The 26,045-nt window shown below is 39.3% G+C and overlaps 1 protein-coding gene across 1 annotated transcript; it reads left to right on the top strand.

The window, feature by feature from the left end:
* Positions 1–3,655: 3,655 nt before the first annotated feature.
* Positions 3,656–19,975, top strand: LOC139721986 (uncharacterized). Its single transcript, XM_071633312.1, has 10 exons — positions 3,656–3,677; positions 7,036–7,168; positions 8,023–8,225; positions 12,225–12,403; positions 13,406–13,559; positions 16,359–16,450; positions 16,998–17,226; positions 17,453–17,731; positions 18,491–18,648; positions 19,106–19,975. Exons 1-10 carry the CDS (start codon positions 3,656–3,658, stop codon positions 19,973–19,975), a joined length of 2,319 nt encoding a protein of 772 aa, XP_071489413.1.
* Positions 19,976–26,045: the final 6,070 nt, after the last annotated feature.

Below are 26,045 nucleotides of genomic sequence, written 5' to 3'. Positions count from 1 at the left end.
TATTAAACGTTTATTTGATGAAAATCAGTTTGAAATGACTGAGATATGTAAAAAAATAAAACAAAGTAGTCCTAATAAAAGATAGGTCCCACCATTTATTAGGTACCTCTTTGGTTTTTAATATCTCAGCCTTTTCAAAACCGATTGTCAAAGAAAATAAACTTTTAATTCCCTTTAGACTTGTATGCTGTTTAACATTTCATGTAAATGGTTTCTAATTATCTCGCAAAAAGTTAAGACATGAATCCACATCTCAACTTATCCTCAAAGTTAGCTAACCATGTGTAACAACAGTCATTGAAGGCAACTAATTATTGACCGACGAATTCAATTAGTTTCTCACTGACAGCTACGGACACCCGTTCAAAATCACGTGATCGTACCATGTGATAGGCGTGTTTTGTTGGTGACTCCATCCATACTGCTTTGACCTCGTACGAAGCATAGACGGGGATGTTAAACCGTGCGTTAGCTCCAGTAAATATGAACATTCATGATCGAGACTCGCAGCTTTGTCGTTTAATGCGGGGGCAAACGTTCAAATCTTACCTGAAGACGTTGTCATGCCTCATGGGAGAAAAACTAACAACAACAACAACAACAACAACAACAACAACAACAACAACAACAACAACAACAACAACAGCAGCAGCAGCAGCAGCAGGAAAGGGTATAAAAAGATTCACAATCGAGGTTATTGCAACTCGTGAACTGCTGGTAATAGGCCTATACATGCAGTCACACTGAAGGTATGATCGTTTTGGCGTTTGGGCACATACATTACACTGTATATCATTAGATATAGATTATGTAATGTTACGTAATTTGCTAGTCCCCGAGGGTTCTAAATACCCGACTCATGATTACGAACATTCTTGTCATGAGGTACACAGAGGCGGCTGAATCTTCCTGGATGGACCCTTTATACTACATAATTACACTCTCCTAATTATTTCCTTTCCTCAGGCAGTTGTCAAGGGGAAAGAATAATGAAGGGAGACGGAGGTCCGTATATGATTTACAACGAGTTACAAGCCAAGCTAGGAATTAATTACAAGAAAAAAAAGTATCAATTGAACATGCATATATAAATTGCTTATCAGTGGCCCAGAAATGTGTTTGATTTCTTAAGGTTCATTGGCACAACCTATCCGTGTTTACCGACAACATTACTGAGTTGGAGATGTTTCTATTATACAGTTGTAGTCTGGGGAGACACGCCCACACGTCCAGTCACGTGTTACGTTCCGGCCAAGGGATACACGTGTATGTCTTGGTTTCAGTACTCCTGTAATCTGCAAGATGTGATATCACCAGGGAGGTGTTAGAGACGGAGTGTTAACTCTTCGTAATCCATGCAAACACAATATGTTTGGATTTTAGAAAGCATTACACTGGGATGCCTGACATTCCTCTTCGCTTTGAAGTCATGTTCGGCGCCGCTCTAGCTCCAACACGACATTGAGGTTGATGACGAAAAAATAACATTTCATTGAATTACAAGCTGTATCTCGAAGTAAGCTTTAAATGAAATGCTAGAATCTATTTAGAATATTTTAGGAAAGAATCCAAGCTTATCAGCATGTATTTCTGTACTCCTCTCAATTCGCAAATTTAAATGCAACTTCTTAAAAAATTGATATTTCTGCATAACGAACCTGGTTTGCGCTTGCTGGTTTTCTACCTTATAATTTGGCATATTCGATCTTTGAAATAAAGTACTTCACTAAGGCTCGTTCCAGCTTGGTTTTTTTTTTTTCAATTTTTGCTGGAAAGAGTGTATTTTTACAATGCATTTGGATTCGCTGCTCCAGTTCTCAGCACGGATCTGCAGTAGGGGGAGGAGGGGGAGGGGAGGTCTTCCGCTGTAAGAGTGCTGGTCCTGATTACTGAACGCGCTCTTTGTCAAAGCACCTAAATACTACATGTTGAAGCCATGAGAAGCGTAGAAATTCTCGGATGACTTCCTCCGTCTTGAGCACCTCCCTCATATCACGTACACCTTTGTGATGTCTATACTATAAAATTTTTCTATCCTGTGCTTGTATATGCTACAAGGAACAGGAGGAACTGCGAGACTGGTTATTTTTCTTTGGTTATACGATATGTATAATATGAGTTTGGGCGTGTCTCCTTCTGAGACATGCTAATATTGTCAAGTTTCCTTAAAAATGTAAAAATAATTCTTATACGCACAAGGCTACAACCATATATCATATACGCTACATAATATACGCTCACTTAAGTTTATACGAACGTACAACGTACATACACACACATACATGTACATACACGCATTCACACATACATACATAGGGTTATATGTAGTAAAACCTACAGACGAACGTACATACAAACATTTCGTGCTCCACTCTATTTTAGGCTGAAAGAGTTTATTATACCGGCCACAATGAAGCTATACAGTACATGAAAGACAGATTTCTCAATCCTTCTTGATTATATTGGATTCATGGAATGAAACGATCTAAGCAATGAAGATTTTCTATCACAAGAGAATACCTCTCAAACTTTCTTCAAGAAATCAACGATACAGAGAACCAATGGTCTTTTTTTTTATGCAGCCAAAGTCCCATCGCCGGATGTTATATATGTATATGTATATATATAGCCTATATATATATATATATATATATATATACATACATACATACATGAAATCTATACCTATAGAAGTCCCTGTACATGATAATGCTTATATAGAGAGATAGACATAGATAAATCGATAGATAGAGGGGGGGGGGGGGGGGGTTCAGCATAGACTTTCTGAAGTGATGTATAAATCAGCATTCTAACTTCTGTTATCAAGAAATTATGATAACTGTGTGACAAGAAAATTATCTGATATTGCAAATATCTGATACCATAACACAATTTGCTACTGAATCGTGCGGAAATTAAATCAGTTGATTGCAGATGTTGCCAGAAATGACACTGATGACCGTGATTAGCAACATCGAGACCAGTTGCGAAGCTCGGTGTGTAAGTAGAACATGAAGCAGTGGAAGGAAACGCCCTAAACTCTTTCCTCTTGCTCCTCCCCTCCCTCCTTCTCCCTTCTATACCCCCCCCCCCCACATCCTTTTTTTTCTCTTCTTGCCACACCCCTTGTTTGGCACATTTCAGAGCTTGATCAAACCATACACGCACAATAATTAATGTATGTATGTGAGTATGTATTAATAATAATGTGTGCGTGCAAGTGAATGGAAAGAGAAATGTAAATGAAGGGATAAATCAAATGAATAAATGAACAGTGTTCAGAAAACCTGTCGATGAAAGATTAAAGATTAACTAGTGGCAGGACGTGCGATTATGGATTTGAATTTGAAAAAAAAAAACCAACAAGAACAACAAACGAACATGCTGTAGGATTAAAAGTTAGACATCCGAATTGGCAGTATAAATGGAAACTATTCAAAGAAAGAACTGCACCCCGAACTTGTCCTACTATTCGCGATGGTTTGGATGGTTTTCCAAAGTATGGCGATGACAATAGTTCTTTAGATGTCACTTTTGTACTGCTTCCCGGTGCTCAAAGCGCTCTTCAACGTTCCATTGCTGAATAGAACGCCCAGGTATCACACTGTTTGCCTGTTTGGAAGATACAAAAATGTATAAATGAGGACGTGCGTAAATGGCTAATCATTGGGTCGTCGGTAAGTCCACAGACTCTCAAACCATGCACGTCCCATTCGGCTCGATAGCATCGACGATAATACATAAGGCATTGTGCTGTCTTCTTATGAAATAAGTAATGCCATGCAGTTTATGCATGCTAACTTGATTCACAACACCTTAACATCTGTCAATTGTTGCTACTGAAGTACTATGATTAACAAAAGATATCTGAATGTGCCTTCCCCAAGACCGATCATAACTTCCATCAATGATGTCTTTGGTTAATCATATCAGTCATACGGAAACAGGGGGGAGTTAATAACAGGGGAACTAAATGGTCCATACCAATGTCTTGTGTTAATTATGATTATCAATACTTTTGCAATGATTGACAGATGATGTCACTGGCAGAATTTTGTTTTTGAAGGTCTGGGGCGTATCCAAGTGATCTAAAAACATAGTAGAAATTCTATCATCAAATATATGATAAATGATATAGTGTATATATATATATATATATATATATATATATATATATATATCATTTTGCTACACAAGTGGTGTTGAGGGTATCATGAATCAACACATGTCAGCATGGATTTGCATTGCATACTAGTAGTTCCTTTAATGCGTTCCTGCTTTTCCCTAAGCTGAACTGTAAATAGCACATTCCTTTGCCTATATTTTTAAGCGGACAATTCCCACCCCCGTGCTTATCAGTCTTCCCCTACAAAATTGACAATCATTCATATCTGACGTGAATGTGAAATTCAAGTTACAAGTGCTTTGAAGAAAATGATGATGGTACAGTATTGGTGGAGATGAGAATTGGGCTTTTAACTTTTCGCGAGATACCAAGAAAACACTTATGAAATCGTACAGAGCATACCATTCTTAGAGGGATTCAAAGTTTAGTTGATAAAAATCGGGTTTGGAATGACTGAAACATCCAAAAACAAAGTAAAACAAAGCGATCGTAAAAAAGTGTGGGTCCCACACTTTATTAGAATCGCTCTGTTTTTGGATATCTCAGCCATTTTAAAACCAATTTTCATCAAATAAACGTTGAATTCCTCATGGAATTACATGCTCTTTCATATTACATAAAGGATTTCTCATTATTTCACTTAAAAATGTTAGAAACCTGAAATTAGGTCTCAAACAAAACTATATAAACCCTTTAATGTAATGAAAGTGCACAATGCTCTTATTGTGTGCCTGTACATCATTGAGCCATTACCATAGCACCAGTTGGCGCTCTGTATACATCAACCCATTATTCATTGCACAAGTCTGCACCCTTCAGGAGAATTGAATATTTTCTCCCTGGGGGCTTCCTTTTCTTTCTTTTCTCCACCTTGTCAACTTCAGTTGATTGCAGATACAGGTGCATGTTCCGGTAATCTCATCTTGGGTCATTTTCTTTCGAATGTTCCAAATTTACAGTATGACATAATAATCTCTCCCCCTCCCCGTGCTAAACCATTAGTCACGAGTGAATTTTTTGAGCTCGCTCAATGCAGACAAATTGTTGACGTCGTACGCACCATCCAGATAATGTTGACCTCAAGAGTTTAGTATGCACTTAATCACACGTAACTAGCACTCTTAATTTGTTTATGGATCTACCTGGCTAGTCATGCAAGAATACGAATTCCTACCATACCTAGAGCCCATGTGAATTGGCAGATCAAACGACTACGGTATAACAGTACTCCGCTCCATCGCAACACTGAGGAGTAGGCCGGGGGGGGGGGGGGGGAGGGGGTGTTTGGTCATTCAAGAGCCAAGTTCATGGCTGAGTTATCCTATCGAAAAGCTACCATGATAATAACCTGGTCATCTCCCGTGTCTATGAAAAGAGAACTAAACAAAGTCCTTACACTAAAATACACTCAGTGTGACGAAATCCATACAAGTGTTCAAACTATTCGTGCGCATCGTCGCGAGAAGTTGTTTGTGTATACTGAAGTCGAAAAATAATTCAAGTCAAAGGTGAACCAGTGTATGATTATGTAGGATAAACACACCTTTACAATATGGGTTTATTACCTTTGAGTGTGTGTGTGTGTGTGTGTGTGCGTGTGTGTGTGTGTATGTGTGTGTATGTGTTTGCGTTTACCTCTCATTAGTACACTCTCTTCATCACCATCAAAAAAAAAATCCCCCCCCCCCAAAAAAAAAACAAACAAAAAAAACAAACAAAAAAAAAAACAAAAAAACAAACAGACGAGTTCGCAGGGATCTCTGTGCTTGTAATCAACTGGTTGGAACAGCCAGCAAAGAAAAGAAAAAAAAAATGAGAATGAATGCACGTTCATATACCGCTTTTGGGTCACACTACGTCAGAGCTGTCCTGCATAACTCAAGTGTTTACCACTGCGCGGCATATTGAGAGTGGTGAGATATAGAGAGAACGATACGGAGATATAGATAAACAGAGACGAATATATAGACATACAGAATAGAAATAGATTGATAGTTATATAGAGAGAGAAACCGAGAAAGAGAGAAAAAAGAGAAGAAAAAAAGGACAGACGGAGAAATTACACTGAGCTATGAAGAAGAAATCATTTAACTTGAAGTTTTTGACGAGAATATTTAATAGAAGACAATCATAACAATTGTAACACGAATGAAGACAAAGGTAATATAACGATGTCTTTGTGAAGTATTTTGAGTCTCCTATACGAGCAACGTGGCAGAGATCCGTTCTATAAACTAGGGTTGTTTTCGAAAATTGATGCCATGTTGACGTACGTATTCGAGCGTGTAACTCATTGCTCCGTAGTACTGTATTATCGTATCTATACGTGTGGGTGTGTGTGTTATTGTCAATCGATGGGGCCACACTGTATTAATAAGGTTTAATGAAAGAAATATTCATTGTTATTAGCTCAAATTGACCTGCTAATTCGTTCCCCAAAACCAAAAGGCTTTGAGTTGGTTCACGTACAGCAAGAGCGGTTATTAAGGAACGTACGCTCTGCTATGACAAAACTTTTTTTCTGACATAACTGTTAAGTACTCTTAAGTGACACTTTCAAACCAGTAGCGTACGATTTTGCTTCCATTTTGTATTCTTATAAGAGCGTATAGATGTTGAATCACTGCGATAATTTTTTCCTGGTTTGATAGAAAAATCATGAAAGACTCGTATCATGTATATTGACAATACCCTTAAATGTGAATAGGATTGTGGACGCATCCATATTTTGAACGTGTGACTTGGCTTAAGTTCGTGTAGCTTGTATTTTCACTGATAATCTTTGGGTACTTTTATGCATATAATAATCATACTTAATCTTTGATAAGAAAGTACACTCTTGGAATTACTTTAGCTCCACGGTACAACTATCCTCTCCATTATAATCCATGTTTGTGTTTAACATTCAGGATGGACCTTAACATGCGAAAACGTAGAGGGCGACCTATCGTGTTTGGATTTCAACTGCAGCCTGTCGTGGGATACATCGACAAGTCGCAATTCAACTCATGCTATTTTTTACACAGTCTATTACGCAAGAAAGTAAGAAATTGTTTCTTTTGTTGTTCATTTCTATGTTTCGTTCTGATTTGAATGTACTTTTGGTTATATTCCATTATGCCTTCTGAAGTGGACATTATCATAATCATCATACAGTTGATTAAACATCATCGAACACTGATATAACGATGATGGTTTGATACAGCAGATAAAATAAGTCGTTCTGTTTACAATGATTTCATTCTTCAGCCATACGATCAAACGATACCACGCATGAGATCAGCGTCCCTCATATCTCGTCTGACATCAACTTCCTTCCCACATTTCGTTTCTGTGACATTATCTTTTTCAAGTATTAGGAACACTTTTTAATAGTAACGCTCGTTCTTGTGTGATAATAACAATAATTTGCTTTTAAATAGCTCATTTCACACTTGTTAAGTATCTCATGACCCTTCGTGACAGTCTTCTTGTTTCTCTGCTTTCCTATCGTCAGCTGATCGTATGGTCAAGATTTCGAAATAGTTAACTGATTTTACGAAGATATGATATTGCATAAAATTAATGACATTGCATTTTATTTCATTTTAATCATCATTATTTGATTACTTTGCAACCTGTCTTCTCGCATAGTCTATCTATATATCCTTGTATCATTCATCTATCTATCTATCTATCTATCTATCTATCTATCTATCTATCTATCTATCTATTTATCTATCCATTCATCCTTCTATCAATATTTGTCTGTCTATCTAGCTAGATAGATAGCAAGCTACTATAAACTAGCTAGCTACTACCTATCTATATCCATGTATTTAACTGTCTCGCTATTTCTTGGTAGCAAGCTAACCAAGGACCCGTCCACACATTTACTCGCATGATTTCCTTCCCAGGTTCACGTCCCATGATGTCGTCCGAGATTGGGGTGTCGTCGATGGGTGTGCCAATGTCTCCGGAAGTCGCTGCAGCGTGGCAACGCTCTTCAGAACCGACGAAGACTTCCGGGGCAACAAGCGCTTCCGGATCGACTACACTGCCGAAGGCAGCGACACAATCTGCGAGGGGAAACGCTTCCAGCGAGACCCTCTCAAGTCCGGTGAGAAATTATGACTCTCTGCTGCTAACTCTCATTCTCTTCTTACCTCGATCCTCCGTTTGTCAACTTACACCTACTCCTCTTCCATTTTGTATACATGTATATATATATATATACACTATCAGAAATACGTAACTACCACAACCCACATCACAAAACACTCCCATACACCAAACATTTCAACCTACCCTCACACTCATTATCCAACCTACAACTTACAGCCATCGAAGCTATCGAGAGCAAATCACACACGACAACATTACGCCGAGAATCCTTTTGGATTGACAAGCTAAAAACCCTCCACCCAAACGGAATTAACATAGAACCTTAATGTCTTTTTTCCTTTTTTTTTACTGATTGTCAGATATGTATGAGTAATTGTAGAAATAAATGTAAGTATGTATGTATGTTTGTATATATATTTTGTTTTTGAATCATGGGAAAGTATTGAATAGATGTATGAGGGTGTATTATATAGAGATAGATGAGAGGAGATTAATTGAATGTTAGTGTATAAAAATATGTTATTTTTTAGATTATTATAATATTTGTTAGATTAATTGAATGTTAGTATATGATAAATATGTTATTGTTTGAGAAGGTTAGAATAATTTTTAGTTAGATAGAATTAGTGATTGATGTAAATGTAGGTAGATATATAATAGGTAATGTAATAATGGTATATGTATTTTGGGAAAGTTGAACTGTAGTTAAAGTAACGTGGTTGTAAGTATGTAAGTACTTGGATAAATAGATTCATGTGTATAAATTATATTATGTATGCGGATATGTATGTTTGTATGTATTACAAGAGGTGTATTAATATGTAGAAATTGTAATGGTAATTTGGAAGTTTTTTTGTATTGTTGGATGGTGAAAATTTTTGAGTATTGGTAGTTTTTGATTGATTATTGAGAACGAGCCTTAGTACAGGAACGCCCCCCCCCCATATACACAAATACATATAAGATACACCCGACCACAATCCTCACACAGACAACACTACAAGACCACACTCAGCACCAACACAGTAAGTTTTGTTTTGCGATTGTATTTAGTAATAGTATGCTGATTTGTGTTTTGTTATAAAATGCGCTGAATTGAGGTATGTTTTATTATATATATATATATATATATATACATATACGATATATATATGTTTTTTGTATGTTAAAGGGCAGTTGATTTCCCTAATTTAAAAAGAATACAAACGAAAAAAAAACACCACCACCACCAACAACAACAACAACAACAACCCCAAAACAAAATAAAAAGTAAAGACAAAGAATAACCAGAAAAGACGTGAGGTGAATCATTTTGACTACAGGGTAAAAACAAATCAAATGTATAAAATAGGGTCACGGCTGGTATACAGCTTGAAGTTCACATAAGCGTTTAAATCCCGCGGGATCCTAACGACGTCGTTAATACATGTAGTGAAAACGAGATACAAAAAGTTGATGTGTTTCGTCTCTTCTTGCCACACTGGCAATTTCACAATCTAACCAAGCCACGTTCTGATGCCAAATCAGGTCAGTATAGATTAACTGTCGCAAAACTTCAACTGATTAGTACTAATTTGTGATAATACGCGACTGTGAAATTTTCAAGAGATAAAGTTTAGCCCTATGATTTTTCCCTATCCTTGCATAGATTGCAGAGATGATCCAACTCGATAATGATACTTTGATGATCTACGAGCAGACGAGAAGAAGTTGAAATGATTATATCTCATGTAGTGGCTTGCAGCAATAAAAAAATTGAAGTCTTAACTATTCAAGCAACAGAAGTGGTAGCGTGATAAAACAGTGTCGTGTTGTTGTTGTTTTTTTGACAAAGGGAGAGAAAAAGGAGAAAAACGTTTGACAGTTGTAATAGAAGTTGTAATAGATTCAGAGAACACATACATCCATACAAACTGCATCATGTTTACACAGAAGAGGAGACTGCACACGCGAAACGAACGAGGCCAGTTTAACATGTCTTATGCAAGTCATGTATCGTCACCTAATGTACCCTGACGCATCCAATCTCGGACTCATTAAAGGCGGTGGTGTTGGGTACCACTGATATGAGATCAATATTCTAGCATGGTATTGATCTCCATTTGAGTCGTCAATTATCTGAAACAATGATGCCAGTGGGCGTGTGATTAAAGCGGAATGACGCGGCATCCAAACCGGTAAAGCACTGATATAAACCTCGAAACAAAACAACAAACGTCATTCATTGAATTAACGTGACAACAAGGTCAGCCGATGTTCGTCTCTTTCTCGTCTTTACACTGACCCAGGCGAATGTAATAGAACAATGCTGGTTGTATGTGATTTGATTAAAGTGTTCATTGAACCGACACTCCCCATAATCAGCCACACGTTTTCTTGAATAACTCTAATTTGTTCATTGTGGGTGCATGCCAAAGAACGTGCCATGTCTATATTGATTTGGGTTTAATACTGATGTCATAGCAATAACTTTAAATGTGATTTTATCTGCATGAAGAAAGTGAAGTTATGCACATAGCTTCGCAACTGAATTGCCATTTTCGTAATGCATGTAACTGTATTTCAGAGTCTTTCATTTGAGCATAGCGAACATTTTTGGGTGTCGCTGCTATGTATGCAGTGTATATGCGTATGCGTGTCACGAATTGTCGAAATAGATTATAGCGTCTAAAGCAAAGCGTGCCTTGCACAACATTGTGGGCTGTGATAGGAATTGTAAAGTAAATGTCCTTTCATAACGACGACCGACATCTTAATTAAATTCTGACACCGTCTTCCTTAGTCTTGGTGTCGAGTCTTTGTTTCCTTTGTTAATCCTTTCACGTCGTCAGTATGATCCAAGTCTGCGTCGCAATCGTTATCGTACTCGTCATCGTACCTGCAGACTCATCTTCTCATCATTCTTCTCATGTTATTGTTTCTATGTAGTATCATTATTATAGTCATTATCGTTGTGATTGTTATTATTGTTATCATTATCATTATTGTTAGTATATTATCATTACTGTTATTATTATTGTTATCATTATTATTATCATTATTATTATTATTATCATCATCATCATGATTATCGTCATCGTCATCATCATCATCATCATCATCACCATCATTATCATCATTCCCGAAACGCTAATTATTATATCGAGAAAAAAAAAAAACAAAAGGAAAAAAGGCAATGATACAAGAACAAAGGCAGAATAAAGGTAATAAGAGAAGAGGAATCTTCGACCAGAACTGATGAATTTCACTTCAAGATGGACAGCTCATCTTAGTATAATGATGCAAGGGGGTGAAAACTTTCAGGTCAATTGCAAATGTAGTTAATCAGATTTATCATTCATGAACCTATATCATCATTTTGATAATTGCGATTGCTTTCCTGAACAATCACCGTGAAATTTACCACTGATAAGGGAAGACGTAGTATCATCATCACCATCACCGTCACCATCACCATCACCATCACCATCACCATCACCATCACCATCACCATCACCATCACCATCACCATCACCATCACCATCACCATCACCGTCACCGTCACCGTCACCGTCACCGTCACCGTCACCGTCACCGTCACCATCACCATCACCATCACCCCATCACTCCATCACCCCATCACCCACCATCACCCCCATCACCATCACCATCACCATCACCATCACCATCACCATCACCATCACCATCACCATCACCATCACCATCACCATCACCATCACCATCACCATCACCATCACCATCACCATCACCATCACCATCACCATCACCATCACCATCACCATCACCATCACCATCACCATCACCATCACCATCACCATCACCATCACCATCACCATCACCATCACCATCACCATCACCATCACCATCACCATCACCATCACCATCACCATCACCATCACCATCACCATCACCATCACCATCACCAACTTTGGTTAACTATGGTTATTATGTCACCCTCTTTTCACTCCCTCCGTATCGACTTTAATTCCTCCAGTTGTTCTGAGCGCTCCGTCGATCACCGACCTCACGAAGGAGAGCGAGTTCATCTCCTTCCGGTTGGGCTATCCCACGACGCACCGGTACCCTGGACTGAACCTGGGCCTCCTCAGGAAGTTCGTGAACCACAAGTACCGCGTCGTCGTTGTCGACGTCAGGAGGAACAAAACCATCAAAGTATGTCTGCGGCTCGTATATAATCACCGTCATAGACCGTACCGCGCAATCGCAATTCTGTACAAATCAACACAGGAAGCAATAGCTATCGTTGTTTCCTTGACATGCCTTGGTTCTATGTTTGGCCCACTTTGAGCTTTAACTGGAAACCGGGTATCCATGCATAACATTCAGAACACGTCCAGGCATCATATTTCCTGTATGTTTTTCTTCTTGACACCTGAAGAAGAAGGAAAAGGAAATCCTTTCAGATGTAAAAATAATCATTTTCCCCGTTTTATTCGTTGGAGTTAGGATGTGTTTCGAGCAATACCTCTGTTTCGGCATTTGCTGTTTGCTCAGTATGCACATATACCATTAATTCGTTTGCGTAGTGACATTTCGTCAAAACCCAGCTACTCTATTGTTTGCCTGATATACCATTGTCATTCGAGATTTTTGACGAATAAAAGATACTGAAGTTTTCCTTCAAGATCATGTTGGTCTGATTGCAATTTTGTCTGTACCAATAAGTTTCCTATAAGTGCTAGACTGGTTACTACTTTTGGCTTATTGCCCGTGTGTCTGATTCCCAGGTGTTGGAAGTGATACTGTATAAACCTGCCCAACATGCACTGAGAAAAATCTAGATTTCCCGGTGGCAGGAATAGGACTATTTTTTTAAGGTGCGCACCACTTAACACGCTACTTCCTACGAAAACCAGTGATCAATTCATTTCTATGGCGATGTTCTGGGTATAGCGTAATATACTTTTAATATCGTAACCGAATCGCACATTTTGCCCATTGAAATCTTATTTTAAATCAACACCACAGCAATATATTGTTCTGGTTGGTGGTATGGTGCTATGTTTAGACCAATCAGTGAACATGATTTCATTAACCTCATGTGTGCCACTGAGTCATTATGTGATGTGGATCGCAGAGGGTTGATAAGGGATGTAATGTTAGTCAGTTTTCTGATCGTGGTTAGAACTGTGTTTTTCTACTCCTTTACTCCAGGATTATGAAGTGGTGGACAATCTTAACTCGAGACAGACTGTGCACGACCTGCACCCTGCCTCGCTGTACAGAATCAGCGTGAAGTCGGCCGTTTACCCGCCAGAGATCTGGAGTACAGATGCTACGGCACTCGACGTCGCTTCTCGCGAGAAAGGTGAGCGTGTCAACAACAGAACCCTTTAAGGCCGTGTAACACCATAACGCGGGCTTGTGGCGAGGAGGTAGTTTCCAGCACGTAGAAGATTTTTCAGCGGGCGAACAAGAATGTTTGCAATTTTCATTCATGCCTTGTCATACCGTACGGGGGAACTTCTGCGGCTTGACTTGCGGGGAAACAAATTTACTCCAAGGAGCTCTCCGCAGTTGGTCCGCACCTGGCCGTATCCAGCGCGTAGTTGCCCGGAGGTGCTCACGCAAGTCCGATTTAACCGCAGCCACGTTTTGAGCATGACCAAAACTTTTTCCGGGTGAGTCGCGGGAATGCCCGTAGAGGTCCACGCAGAACGCCAGTAGGAGACCCTTAGCGGCAGTACTTCCCAGGCAATTCCCACGCAGGTACTTCGCAGTCCCGTATGCAGCCAAGATAATGAAATTCTGTGAGATTTCAGCCATTACATTAGAGGAATTCCTTCACTAAGTTGTCAGCCCCCACGCGACTGGTACAAAGGTCACACAGTATACTCGCAAGTATAACGCATCCAGCAAGTAAGACACATGCGTTGACTCGCACAAATCCTTTTCCGCCCTCAGGAATGTCCGGTATGCTAGAAAATCCCTACACGTAACAAGCCCGAGTAGCTTGCCCGGAAAGGTGTGACAGGGCCTAAACACGGTTGCGGGTAAAAAGAAATATGCGTGCGCACCTCCGGGCGACTACTTTTGAGATACATGCTAGGTACTGTCATGTGCGGATATCTACGGGGACCTCCGGGTAGTCAAAATTGTTCTTTGCAAGTCGCACGCAAGGCTGGTGTGACACGGCCTTTAGTTCTGTGGTGTCAACATCGCAGCTGCTGTATGCCGAGCATCACTAGCGCCCTCTACAGTTAACAGTCGTACACTTGCAAATAATAAGCCAGAGCAGAAAAAGATCATTTGTACCAACAGGCGGGTTGGTTTATAAATTCACTGAGATAAGCATTTGTAATGGGAACGATCATTCATACAAACCTTGTAAATGGTGCTTGCCAGCACATCCACCTGACAGAAAAATTAGTATTTGGCAATATCAATAGAAGGGGGTTGCTAATACATTCAGTGCAAAGTAATGAAATGGATGCTTTTCCAAGTGTTATTTGACGGATCATTCTGGCCATCTGGTCTACACAAGTTCATTCTTTGTTTGAACAGGACTGATGAATCCCATAAATTGTTACGTAAAGCTTATGCGCTGAAAACGAGTGCAGTGCCCCTAACCGACTGAGAAAAAAGAAAGATAATTCGTACAAATGTCCCCAAGAGCTAACTTCGAACTGGCTTATTGCCATAGACAAATGTGCTATCAAAATAACATTGAAAGTGTTATACGATAACATTGAAAAGATTGATTGTTTATTTAATACACTAAAGATTTAATGTATTCCGTATTTCATAACTGCGTAATATCAAACTTGTATCACTTTCGTCCTGAATTTTGCAGGAAGAGGGGGTGCTCAGCTCAAACTCCACTCAGAAGTCATGCGAGAAAGTTTATGATTTCACAATTAAAAAAAATACCTGTTTTCTGAGTCTATATCCAGAAACAAATGCAGTCCCTCTTAATTTAAAAATGAGTGTCCAGCCTCCGAATGAAATACATTCTTTAAAATCATTTGAGTGGTTGATGTGATTTATTTTTCATGGATTTTATTCCATCCCCGCCCCCGATTTATCTAGGCAATTTTGAATCGAAAAGGTGTTGGGGCTGGGGTTGATCCACTTTATTAATAGGTGTTAGGCCTATATTGAACATAATTATCTTGTGTATCGGTCTCGTTAACTCTGAATTGATAAGGGTAGCGGTCATGATATTTGTGATAAGAATTTCCAAAACGCAGAAACAATGGAAATATATTGTTTTGCACTTCAAGAGCTCCTAATGCAGTCGACATTACAAAACTGCAATCACATGATTGAGAAGATTAGGATTTACGTTCTATTCGACAGCATCATCAGTGTGTTAGATTGCCTGCTCTTTACACTGTATCACTACTCCTTTCATAATCCATATCATGTTGCTCTTTTTCCGCCCTTGTTTCCGTACCGACTTATGTCTTGTCTTCCGTCCTATCTAGTCACGGGGGTGGATGGGTGTGTGTGTGTGTGGGGGGGGGGGGGGGGTGGGTGTAAACTCTCCGCTATTTAAAGTACACAAAATGACCCTCCTAGATCCCAGTATTTGGTGTTCAACTGAGTCATGCATTTCATTTTCTTTTTGTCTGTGCGCCTCAATTTCAAGGATAGTTTTCTCAAAGGGGCGTCACAGCCGTGCGTTGTGCGTTGTACTTGTGTGTGTATGTAATTTGTAGAAGTCTGATTAATCGATATACATTTGACTTGAATCTAATTGGATAAATGGTAGGAAGTGTCATACAAAGTTTGAAGACTGCCCCGGATTTTTGCCTCAACGGTTTAAAACATCAAATAATTTTCTTATGCGTTGCCATGGATCGTAGAGGTCGCTTTCAAAAGACAGTCAGTGATGTAATACTCAAGTTGGCCTGTATTCATTTTCAGCAACAAAACAAATTTGTCCATCAACCTTCATATCCCCTCTTCACTTATAAAAACGATTCTGTGTCGTCATTAAAAATATGAGATTCCGTGCAAGAATTACCTATTTTCGTCACTTACAATCGATATGGATGCTGAAAAGTCGATGGATGGGTCACGTTTACTGCAATACGCTAAGCAAAAACGTATTACGGTTTATTAACGCCGTTTATGTTGTGTATTGGTGTGCATTTTTATTCAGCTCCTTCCGAGGGTCCAAGCAACCTCCGGATTGCCAACATTAGTGTATCCTGCGCGTCGCCCGATCACAGGGATGTTTTTGTCTCATGGAGGGTAAGGAAACAAGCTTTAAGAATTCTTGGGCTCGTCATGAAACTCGTCAAAAATTATCGTCAATTCTTATTCATAAAGTCCGTTAAATGTTGACTTGTCATGTCACTTTATCGATAAGTTGATATTTACAACGGAAATATTATAGAAAAGAATTGGTTTTCACTAGGGCAGATCAGAACTTTTAATTATATGATTCAATAGAATGGGAGTTACGATATGCACGAATGCCAAGATATGCGTTTTCTGTTCATTTAAGGTAGAGCAGTACGAAACAAAGACTCTGTACGCCATGAACTGATAATCGAATGTGCATTAATTGAACTTTTTGAAACTATTTCTGGACAGAGAACTTCCAGCTTACAATCTATGTTGCTGCTTTAAAAATAATATGGGATACATGAATCATAGATTGAACCATTCAGGCAGTTGATTCAATGAGAGAATAATGATAATTCATTATCATACATAATGATGAAACTGAAATTTGTTCTTTGAGTTTTCTACGATGCTAATCGTAGGATCTAATCATTTTCTGCCTGGTCCTTAGGCACCTGACGAAACGCAATGGAACGGTGAGCTGGTATTGTTCGAGGTTCGCGCAGTACTGTGGGAGAGTCGTCAAGTCAGCCAGACTGTCGTGGCCGACGCCTCGGCATCCATGGCATACCTGACGGGGCTGAGCCGGTGGGAAGACTACGAAGTGATAGTGTTCGCCAACACCACGGCGGGAGGGACTCGGAACAGCATCCCGCTGCACCTTGAGAAACACATCGTCGGTAAGTCGACGCGTCTCGCTGTCGACCACCGTTTCGTCATCTTTCGGTGTTTGTTGACAACGTCTAAGGGATGAAACTATCATACATATACGCTGTACGTCCTTAGTGAGTAGCACACCGGAAGGACGTAGGGAGACCAGTAGAACTGCGACTGAAGTGCATACCCTGCTACCAGTTCCTCTCAACTGAGTTTTTTTCCCCCTGTTTCTTATTTACTCTGTTGCAGACGTGCGCGGATCCCAGCCAACCGGCATCACTGTCACGATCCTGTCCCGAGATCGCACAGAAATCGCCTGGCGGCCACCGCTCGGGTACCGCGACTGCATCGTCGGTTACAGCGTCACGTGGGAAGATGGCGTTGGGGCAAGTCACCGCCAGTCGGTCTCGGGGGCCACCTCCCTTGATGTCAGAGGTCAAGTGACACGCGCGCAGGTCCGCTCCGTGCTACGCGAGAACTACGCGGACAGCGTTAGTGGCATGGCGCTCACGTATTCCACCGACGCGGGTAAGGACACGATAGGGACTACGTGGCTTTTATAGCAGACCATCATCTGAGGAAGAATAAAATGAATATACGAGACTCTGTGAATACTAATTAGTACCATTGCTACTATCACCACTCGATAAAACTTCCACTTCTATGGCTAATAATGCCATTGCCAGTTCGACCAACAAGTTCACGAACATTGCTTCGTACACTGAGATACCAATTTGATCATGAAAAAAAAATGATAGATGATAGATTTGATTGATAGATGACCTCACCAAATGCAATCATTCACGTGCACTCTCTTATACTAACAAGTGATGCATATGATAAAGACTAATTTGTTATATGAATCATGTTATGCACTTGACTTTGCGTAGTAAATACGCACAGGAATTGACCTTTTGCATGTGTTTTGATTTGGAAGCCATTATTGTGCGGTAGTGAAATACGACGATGACACCTCCACCAACACAACGTTACAACGTCCTTGAATTTGTCATTAGGTGAAAATTTATCATCACTTGAGTCGCAATGAAGTGTTTGTTTAAATATAGTCTATGGATTCATACAAATGTCATTCTGTGTAAATGCGCGCAACAGATCGCTATTAACCCAGCGTGCTGACGGGCGCACGTGCAAGGTTCGCCTATTTGTGTTTTTTGTTTTAGTCTTTAAATTATATATGTTCGTAGATAAAATTCGGGCCGTGATGTTTAAAATCCTATAATGCCCCCACTCATGCCATGAACATTCTTGTGATCCTAATCCTCACAGGTTACCGGTTCAATCCTCTGTTCCTACTTATCGCTGTCGTCGCCATACCCGTCATCGTGGTCATTATCCTTCTCGTAGCCAAGTGGAAGTACATTAAGGTTCGATGGCTGAAACCCCACTTCAGGGACAACTTTAACTTTGACAACAACAAAATTCTGGTAATTTAACTTTATGATATTTGGAATATTATCTATTTTATGTTCATCACACGTTTATCACAAAATTCGTCACTATTCTCCCCCCCCCCAATTAATCATTAACTGGAGCGCATATGGACATTATATGCACTACGTCATGTTATATCATAATATGTTGTGCGCTATTTACGCGCTATCGTTGATATTATTGTGATGGTTGAACAAGGTTTTGGGATGTCGGAGCCAGTCTTGCTATATGGGAATGCGTAATATTATCATTTGGCACATATGTCAGGAAACTGGTGCATTAGAACTAAAATTGATGTAAGATTTAAGAGTCTTCTATTTCAGCAAACAGGGATTAATTCCAAGTAATAACTTTAAGCTGTTGGTGAGGATGCTGTGTTCTGACCTCCACCCATGAAAAAAGAAATGAATGTCGCTTTCAATCCTCCATCTTCTCTCGTGTCCTGAACAGAAACCAGCCTACGGCCGGCAGGTGTCTTATGAACCTTGCCTTCGGCAAGAAAGGGAGGTTTTCAACGCTCCATCCCCCGGCGTGGTGTCGCCCAATTATCTCCCGACATGGAGCCCCGATCACTCCACAAACTCGCGCCTGAAGCAACTGCATGAATACACGTGCGAGCGCCCCCTCATCGCGGCGCTGCTCGAACAGGGCATGACCGTGGTCGACGACTTCGAGGAACTTGACTTTGCTCCGGCCGAGCGCGTGGAGATTTCGGAAAGGAGATCGAGCAACGCGGCCGACTCGGCTATAGACTCGCTTTCCTACAGCGATGCTGACGAGCGCGATGATGGCACCCCTACGACGCTTCAAGATGGTGATGGCTACATCCTTCACGCGAACCTCCAACAGCATCTGCAGGTGATAACACCCATCAGCGATTACACGGTGACGGGGCTTTCAGGCAACCTCGTTGCCGACAACCAGATCGACTCTGCTGTCTCGACGCCTACAGACATTCAGAACTTCAAGAGTTTCATGCTCCCAACCTCTGAGACAAATAGCGGTCACGACCCAAGCGATACCGTGGCGCCTTATGTGCTCCATTCACAAATCACGTCATCGTCATCATTGTGCACGAATAGTGGAGAGGAGAGTGGAGAACGACTGTCCAGTGTAGATGCAAAGTTAGCCGTCGAGATGAAGCACGGAATGGACGATGTTGACTCTCCGAGAATCAAGTCACAAGTGGCCAACCATGGAGCCGGTGACTTGATTGCAAAGAAAACTCAAATTCTGCCTTCCTTATCAGACGAAGAGAGATTAAAACGGAAGCAGAGGGAAAGAGCGAACTTTATAACAGAGTCTCAAATCGTGATTTAAAGAGTAGCAATATCGATCAAGGACTCATCTGTATAGCCGATGGTTAGATTTGCCATCCATCATGGATCGAATTCTCGGTGGTTCACATTACTCGGCGATTTCCGCTATATCTATTAATCCGCTCAGTACTTTGCTATCTTGTGATGTAAATACTGTTATGTTGTGTGAGCATGGTCTCAACCTGCAATGTCACACATTCATGATTATGACTGTTCATGCTGCAAAAATATCACTGATGATAATTACAGATTTTGATAATGCTATCGACGCATGCTTTCAAACAGCCGTTCATGCAATCTGTCATTATAAGCCTCTTTTTTTTACGTTCCCATTTTTGTGTTAAAAGCAAAGGAAAAGAAAAGATATAAATCAGTGGATCTTCATGCTATTAAAAATCATGATCATGAAAAGGTTGCCAATGCCATTTTTCTAAGCACTGATGATAGCAACTAATGTTAGTCGTGTATACAGATCCCGGTATACCATTCGAACTCAGCTGACAGTAACTACATGTATTTCATTTGTGTATAATCGTGTGGCGACTGTAGCTTCAGGGAGGTGAAAAGATCTCATCATACCTCCCTGGTGACCTCGAGCAGATTTCTGCTCTATTATGACGACATAAAAGTGCAGGTAATTTGTTATCAGTCTTATACCATAATCATGTGTGATGTATGATGAAAAGAATTAGGTCATGTCACGTGATACTGTTTAAAGGACAAGTCCACCTTCAGAGACATGTGGATTGAGTGAATGCAGCAATATGTGTAGAGCACATCAGTGAAAGTTTGGGGAAAATTTGACAATCCGTTCAAAAGTTATGAATTTTTAAGGTATCATGCACAGTCACTGCTGGATGAGAAGACTACCAGAGTGTATGATGTCACATGCGTACAACGATATAAGGGAAATATAAAGAGAATTTCACAAAATTTAACTTTTTGAAAAAGGTGCACATTTACTCGACTTGTCACTGACGTATGTTAAGGGTGATGTTATTCGCCTTGCCTTCTGACAGAGGGAATTGAAGCGTTCTTTTATTATGCGAGAAAAGTGAAAATATCTTGAATTTTGCTTGTACTCTCTTTATATCGTTGTACCCATGTGACATCACAAGCTGTGGTAGTTGTGTCATCAAGCAGTGACTAAGCAGAAACTTCAAAAATTTATAACTTTTAAATTGTTGTCCAATTTTCCTCAAACTATTGTTGATGTGTTCTATAAACATTGCTGCATTCACTCAATCCACATGTCTCTGAAGGTGAACTTGTCCTTTAAGCACAACCCCATCTTGCCTATCGCTAACCATACATAGAATGAGATCGAAATCTTTGGGGTCGCTCGTGTGGATATGTTGTTTTAGTTGTTGTTTTTAGAAAACGTTTATTGTTTGACAATCCGTAATATAAGTTATCATGTACTACTGATCTAGTCAAGAACTTGCAGGGAAGAGAGAGGAACCATCATATCTTATACAGAAAAAAAGAAAACTACCGGAATTATGATCATCCTGTCTCTTGAATAGGATCTGTTATGCGAAAACTTAATCTCACTTTTGCTGCATCGTGAACAGAGTCCTGAAGACTTTTTGCATCAGGAAAGGCAGGAATTGATTCTTACCTTCCTAACCTTTCTTCTCGCGTAAAGCACGCGAGTGTTTCTGTTCATACGTTACTCAGAGTCGTGGGATAACACTCGTATCAATGTCAAGGAAATGTTGAGATTTAGTTTATGTTTTCCAAAAAGGGGTAATATTTTGGAAAAACTGTTCCAGTAAACACACAGATTAAGGAACTAAATGGAAGTTAGCAGACTTGTTTTCCAAACTCTTTGAAAATATAGCCTGTGCAATTCACTCCTCACAGTTACAAGTATGGACAGGATGGCTTCTATATAGCTTATAAACTGACTTGGGGTTCCCTTGGTACCTGCATACCCTACAACTGTTCATTTTGACTTATTGTTTACAGTTACCTGCATTTACTCTTATAATGAAAAAAGGTTTTTGGTCTAAGTTCGGGGAATGCTGTAGGACTCGTAATCGGTGATCTGCTTTCTAGGCCTCTGTTTGACCTATAACTTATTTCCTTTATGTTTCTGATGAAAATACGGGAGTGAGATTTATTAACTTTTCATATCATTTAGACTAATGATTGAAAAACCTCCAAATATGTAGCCACGTCACAACTGTCCTTCATTTCGTAATATCGGCAAATTTGAGAAGTTGTCAAAGTAAACGCTGGATATCAATGAGAACTGGAAATATAGGTTGGTTGCATATAATATGTCCTAATGATGAGATATGTGTTTTCAATGATCAAAGGAGGTTGTATAAGCGTGATAATTGATACAGTCAATTTCACGCATCTCTCTTCCACCTCCCTGATCAGAGTTGTTGAAAGCTTTCTTATGAAACACGACGTTGTTCTAACATTACCTATTCGACAATGAAAATTCTCACCAGCACTGTACAGGCCACTCAACCAACGAATGCGTATGACACGTTTTGGTTTGTTGTTGTTTTTGTAGACTCTGGATCGTATGTTATATAAATACGTGCATGTTTATATGAAATTATGTCGATCGGTACGTGATGCTGCATTAGTACCTATACGTACATCGTGTTAAAGGTTATCAAATCATGGCGAAAATATGCTTTTGCTCAAGTGTATACCATTTTGTGCAAGTTCACCGCATCTGTGACAGAATTCTTGGAACATTTATTCATGCCGGCATAGCATTAGAAACCAAGACGAAGGGAAGCTTATATTATGGGCTGCATTTGCTCATCAGCATTTTTTATTTTATTTTATTCATTTATTTATCCTTTTTTTTTTTTTGCTAATTGCATGAAACCATGAAGATGGGCATGGGAAAGGGTGCTGCCAATGCTATAATGCAAATCGAGAGATATTGTATAATGTAAAGACCGAATTTGTCCACACATAGTCGTTCTAGCATTTTGTGTTTCTTATTAAAAAACCATCGCCGCGACTGTTATTTTTTCTAAAGTTGGAGTTAATTATTAAATGTGCAATGTCAAGGAACAGAGATGTTTCAAAACAGAGAGAGAGAGAGATACAGCACAAATACATGTCTTGAATTAGTGAAGACGCATTACTACCTGTGTGTATTCTGTGTATATACTTTATGTATCAGGCCCGCATGATAAATAATGATTATACCCTTTACTTTCGTAAAATGCTGCGTTGCTTATTTCATTTCGTATCCTTGTGTACTTGTTTACTAGCTGATGTGTCATCTCACCGATTTCGTAACAAAATTTTCATATCTTTAGTCGAATTAACAACAAATACACTGAAAATCATAATTTCATCAAAAAAGGTACATCGTTGATTATCATACGTACACTAATTATGGCTGTGTTTTTAGAAGCAAGATGAATGCTTTAAAATAATGCTTGAAAAAAGAGGAGTAAAATTTTACTTTCACATGAACTATTCCCAGAGGAAGCGAGGATTTGAAGCATTTTGACTGATGCTTATAGAAAAGACAATTTCATTTTATGCAGGCATGATATTATTGGTATGTGGAAGATCATACATAGCATATCAATATCTCACAAATTCAAGTTGATGACCCTTAAGGATCGCAGGTTTTCACATCAGGCCGATGTTTCGAAATAGCGCGCTATTTTCTGACTTAGGAAATTAACCCGATCACGAAATAGCGCGCTATTTGATAATATGAATACAAATTAGCGCGCTAATTCTATCGCTCTGATCGAAAAAATTTCTGAAGTCCAACTCGGAAAATTTCCGAAATAGCGGAATAATTTGCGAACTATAGCGCGCTATTTGAAATCGCCTTAATAGGCGTTTTCACATCAGCCCGATGTTTCGAAATAGCGCGCTATTTTCTGATTTGGGAAATTAAAAAAATATCTCGAGCTTGGATTTTTATCGGGCTGATGTGAAAACGCCTAATCATTCGGAAAACTCATTGAAAAACAACGGTTGAATACCTCTACGATCCTTTCGGGTCATCAAGAAATAAATGCGATGCACCCCATCATATCTAGCGTGTGTGATGGCGACCACGCGGGTAATTCTTTTTGAAGGCGCGCGCTTTACTGGTAACGTTTGCGCATGCTCAGCTGTCGAATGAGCTCGAACAAATTTCGGGCTAATTCTCTTCGGGCTGATGTGAATAGGAAATGAAATAGCGCGCTAATTTGCGATCGCGAAGAATATCTCGACCTTGGATTTTTATCGGGCTGATGTGAAAAGCTAGACCAAAAAAAAAAAAAAAAAAATCCACAAATATTTAATAAGCCTCAACACACAATATCTAATCTTCTCTCATGGTTGCACACACTCGCATAGCTATATAAGAAGGTGCTGATTAGATTGTATTTCTTCGAACATACATCCTAATGCTCGATGTTTATCAAAAGGCATTGTCCCCCAAAACATGAAAATCACTACAGTCATTTTGAAAAATACAATTACTATGTTGTAAATACCCATGGTTATATGCATATTTGTGCATGGAACAATGTACAAATGAAATCAAACTGTAACCCAAACTGAAAATGCTGGTAACTAATGAAGGTGATGTTTGTTACTTCCCAACCGAATACATGATTGTCAAAATTGATGCTGACCTCTCCGTATATAAACGAATAGTAGTCTTTGTATTAAAAGGAAATAAACGCTGCGTTTTTTTTAAAGTATGTATGTCCCACTTGTCACAGATATTCCTTGGGGCAATTCAAATTATTCGTCTAAAGAGATACGCTATTCTATAAATATAAGCCCAAGTTTAAAAAAAAATTACGTAAATTGATACTTAAAAAAATATTAAAAACAAATATGCATCCCACAGAAATGTCTAACCTTTTAGAGATATTCTTATGGAATATGTGGAAACAAATGATGATTTTATATTACATCATTGGAATGCAATGCAAATAAACATAAAATTTGCATAATCATATTACAAATAATATAGTATGTAAAAATTTGTTACATGTTTTTGAAAGAATTTCAAATTTTTCAGCTGGAATGTATATTCGAATAGACACATTGATTTTTCACTATTAGCATAATATGGCCGCACACCTCCAGCTGTTTACATTTTGTTTTATAGAATCTTTCTACCGAGTTACTTGTTGGGATGAGATATCGTATGGGTTTTCTAAAAATTTTGTAAAGTAAATTTGCGTAAATTATGCAAATTAGGTGTTACTTCCAAAAATACGGAGTGTATCTTCAGATGAAAAAAAAGAGAGAAGAGAATCCACCTGCCAAAAGGAACATGTGTGACAAATAAGATATTATGGTAGTATAAAATGCAATGATCATCCCCCTTTTTCGCCCTTTAGCAATATACTACTGGAATAAACAAAAGTAAAATAATCCGAAACAGTCACGTGAAATAGTCAGTCGAGAAATCAATTGCAATTCACTGGGAGGTAGCAGCACTAACACTTTCGTTTTCCTCTTTAATCTGCTTCACGCTTAATTGTTTTTGCTTGTCCTCACTGCCTTGTGTTTGACTCTGACCTCATCCGATCCATGGTGTGACTCTGAATAACACTTTTCCTGTACGCTCCTGCCCGCTGTTTCGCAATCAATTCATTATTTTGTCATAATTCCTCGTGACCAAATAAAGATCATATGACAGTCGGTCATTCATTGCATTACCATAGCAATGCGAGATTGACATTCCTTTCCACCAATTACATGCTTTCGTGCTTCCCAACTCTCGAAGAGTTTTCCACCATGATTTTTACAACATTTATTATTCATGAAGTCACGCTCATGGTACACACACTTCGGACACACACTTTCGACATTTCGTCAAAATATCTGTAACTCGTTCAGCGTCTCGCTCTCCCAACATTTGGATGCGAGAAAACAACACCTCTCCATCTCTCTCCCTCCCCTTCACCTCCATCTTTTATTTCGTCTTCTCTGCTCATTGGAACACATCGTACAAATTTCATTCACGAGAGTTTTAGCTGTTTTGAGTATAAATCGTCTAGTCTTTTCTCCTCGCACCAATTCAGACGCAGGCCCAAAGCACCAAGTTATCTGCAAATCTA

The sequence above is a fragment of the Diadema antillarum genome, unplaced genomic scaffold (genome assembly GCF_040938485.1).
Source record: "Diadema antillarum isolate AM-2024a unplaced genomic scaffold, OU_Dant_1.0 scf00000154, whole genome shotgun sequence".
Classification (NCBI taxonomy): domain Eukaryota; kingdom Metazoa; phylum Echinodermata; class Echinoidea; order Diadematoida; family Diadematidae; genus Diadema; species Diadema antillarum.
This window is presented reverse-complemented; position numbering and strand designations above follow the sequence as displayed.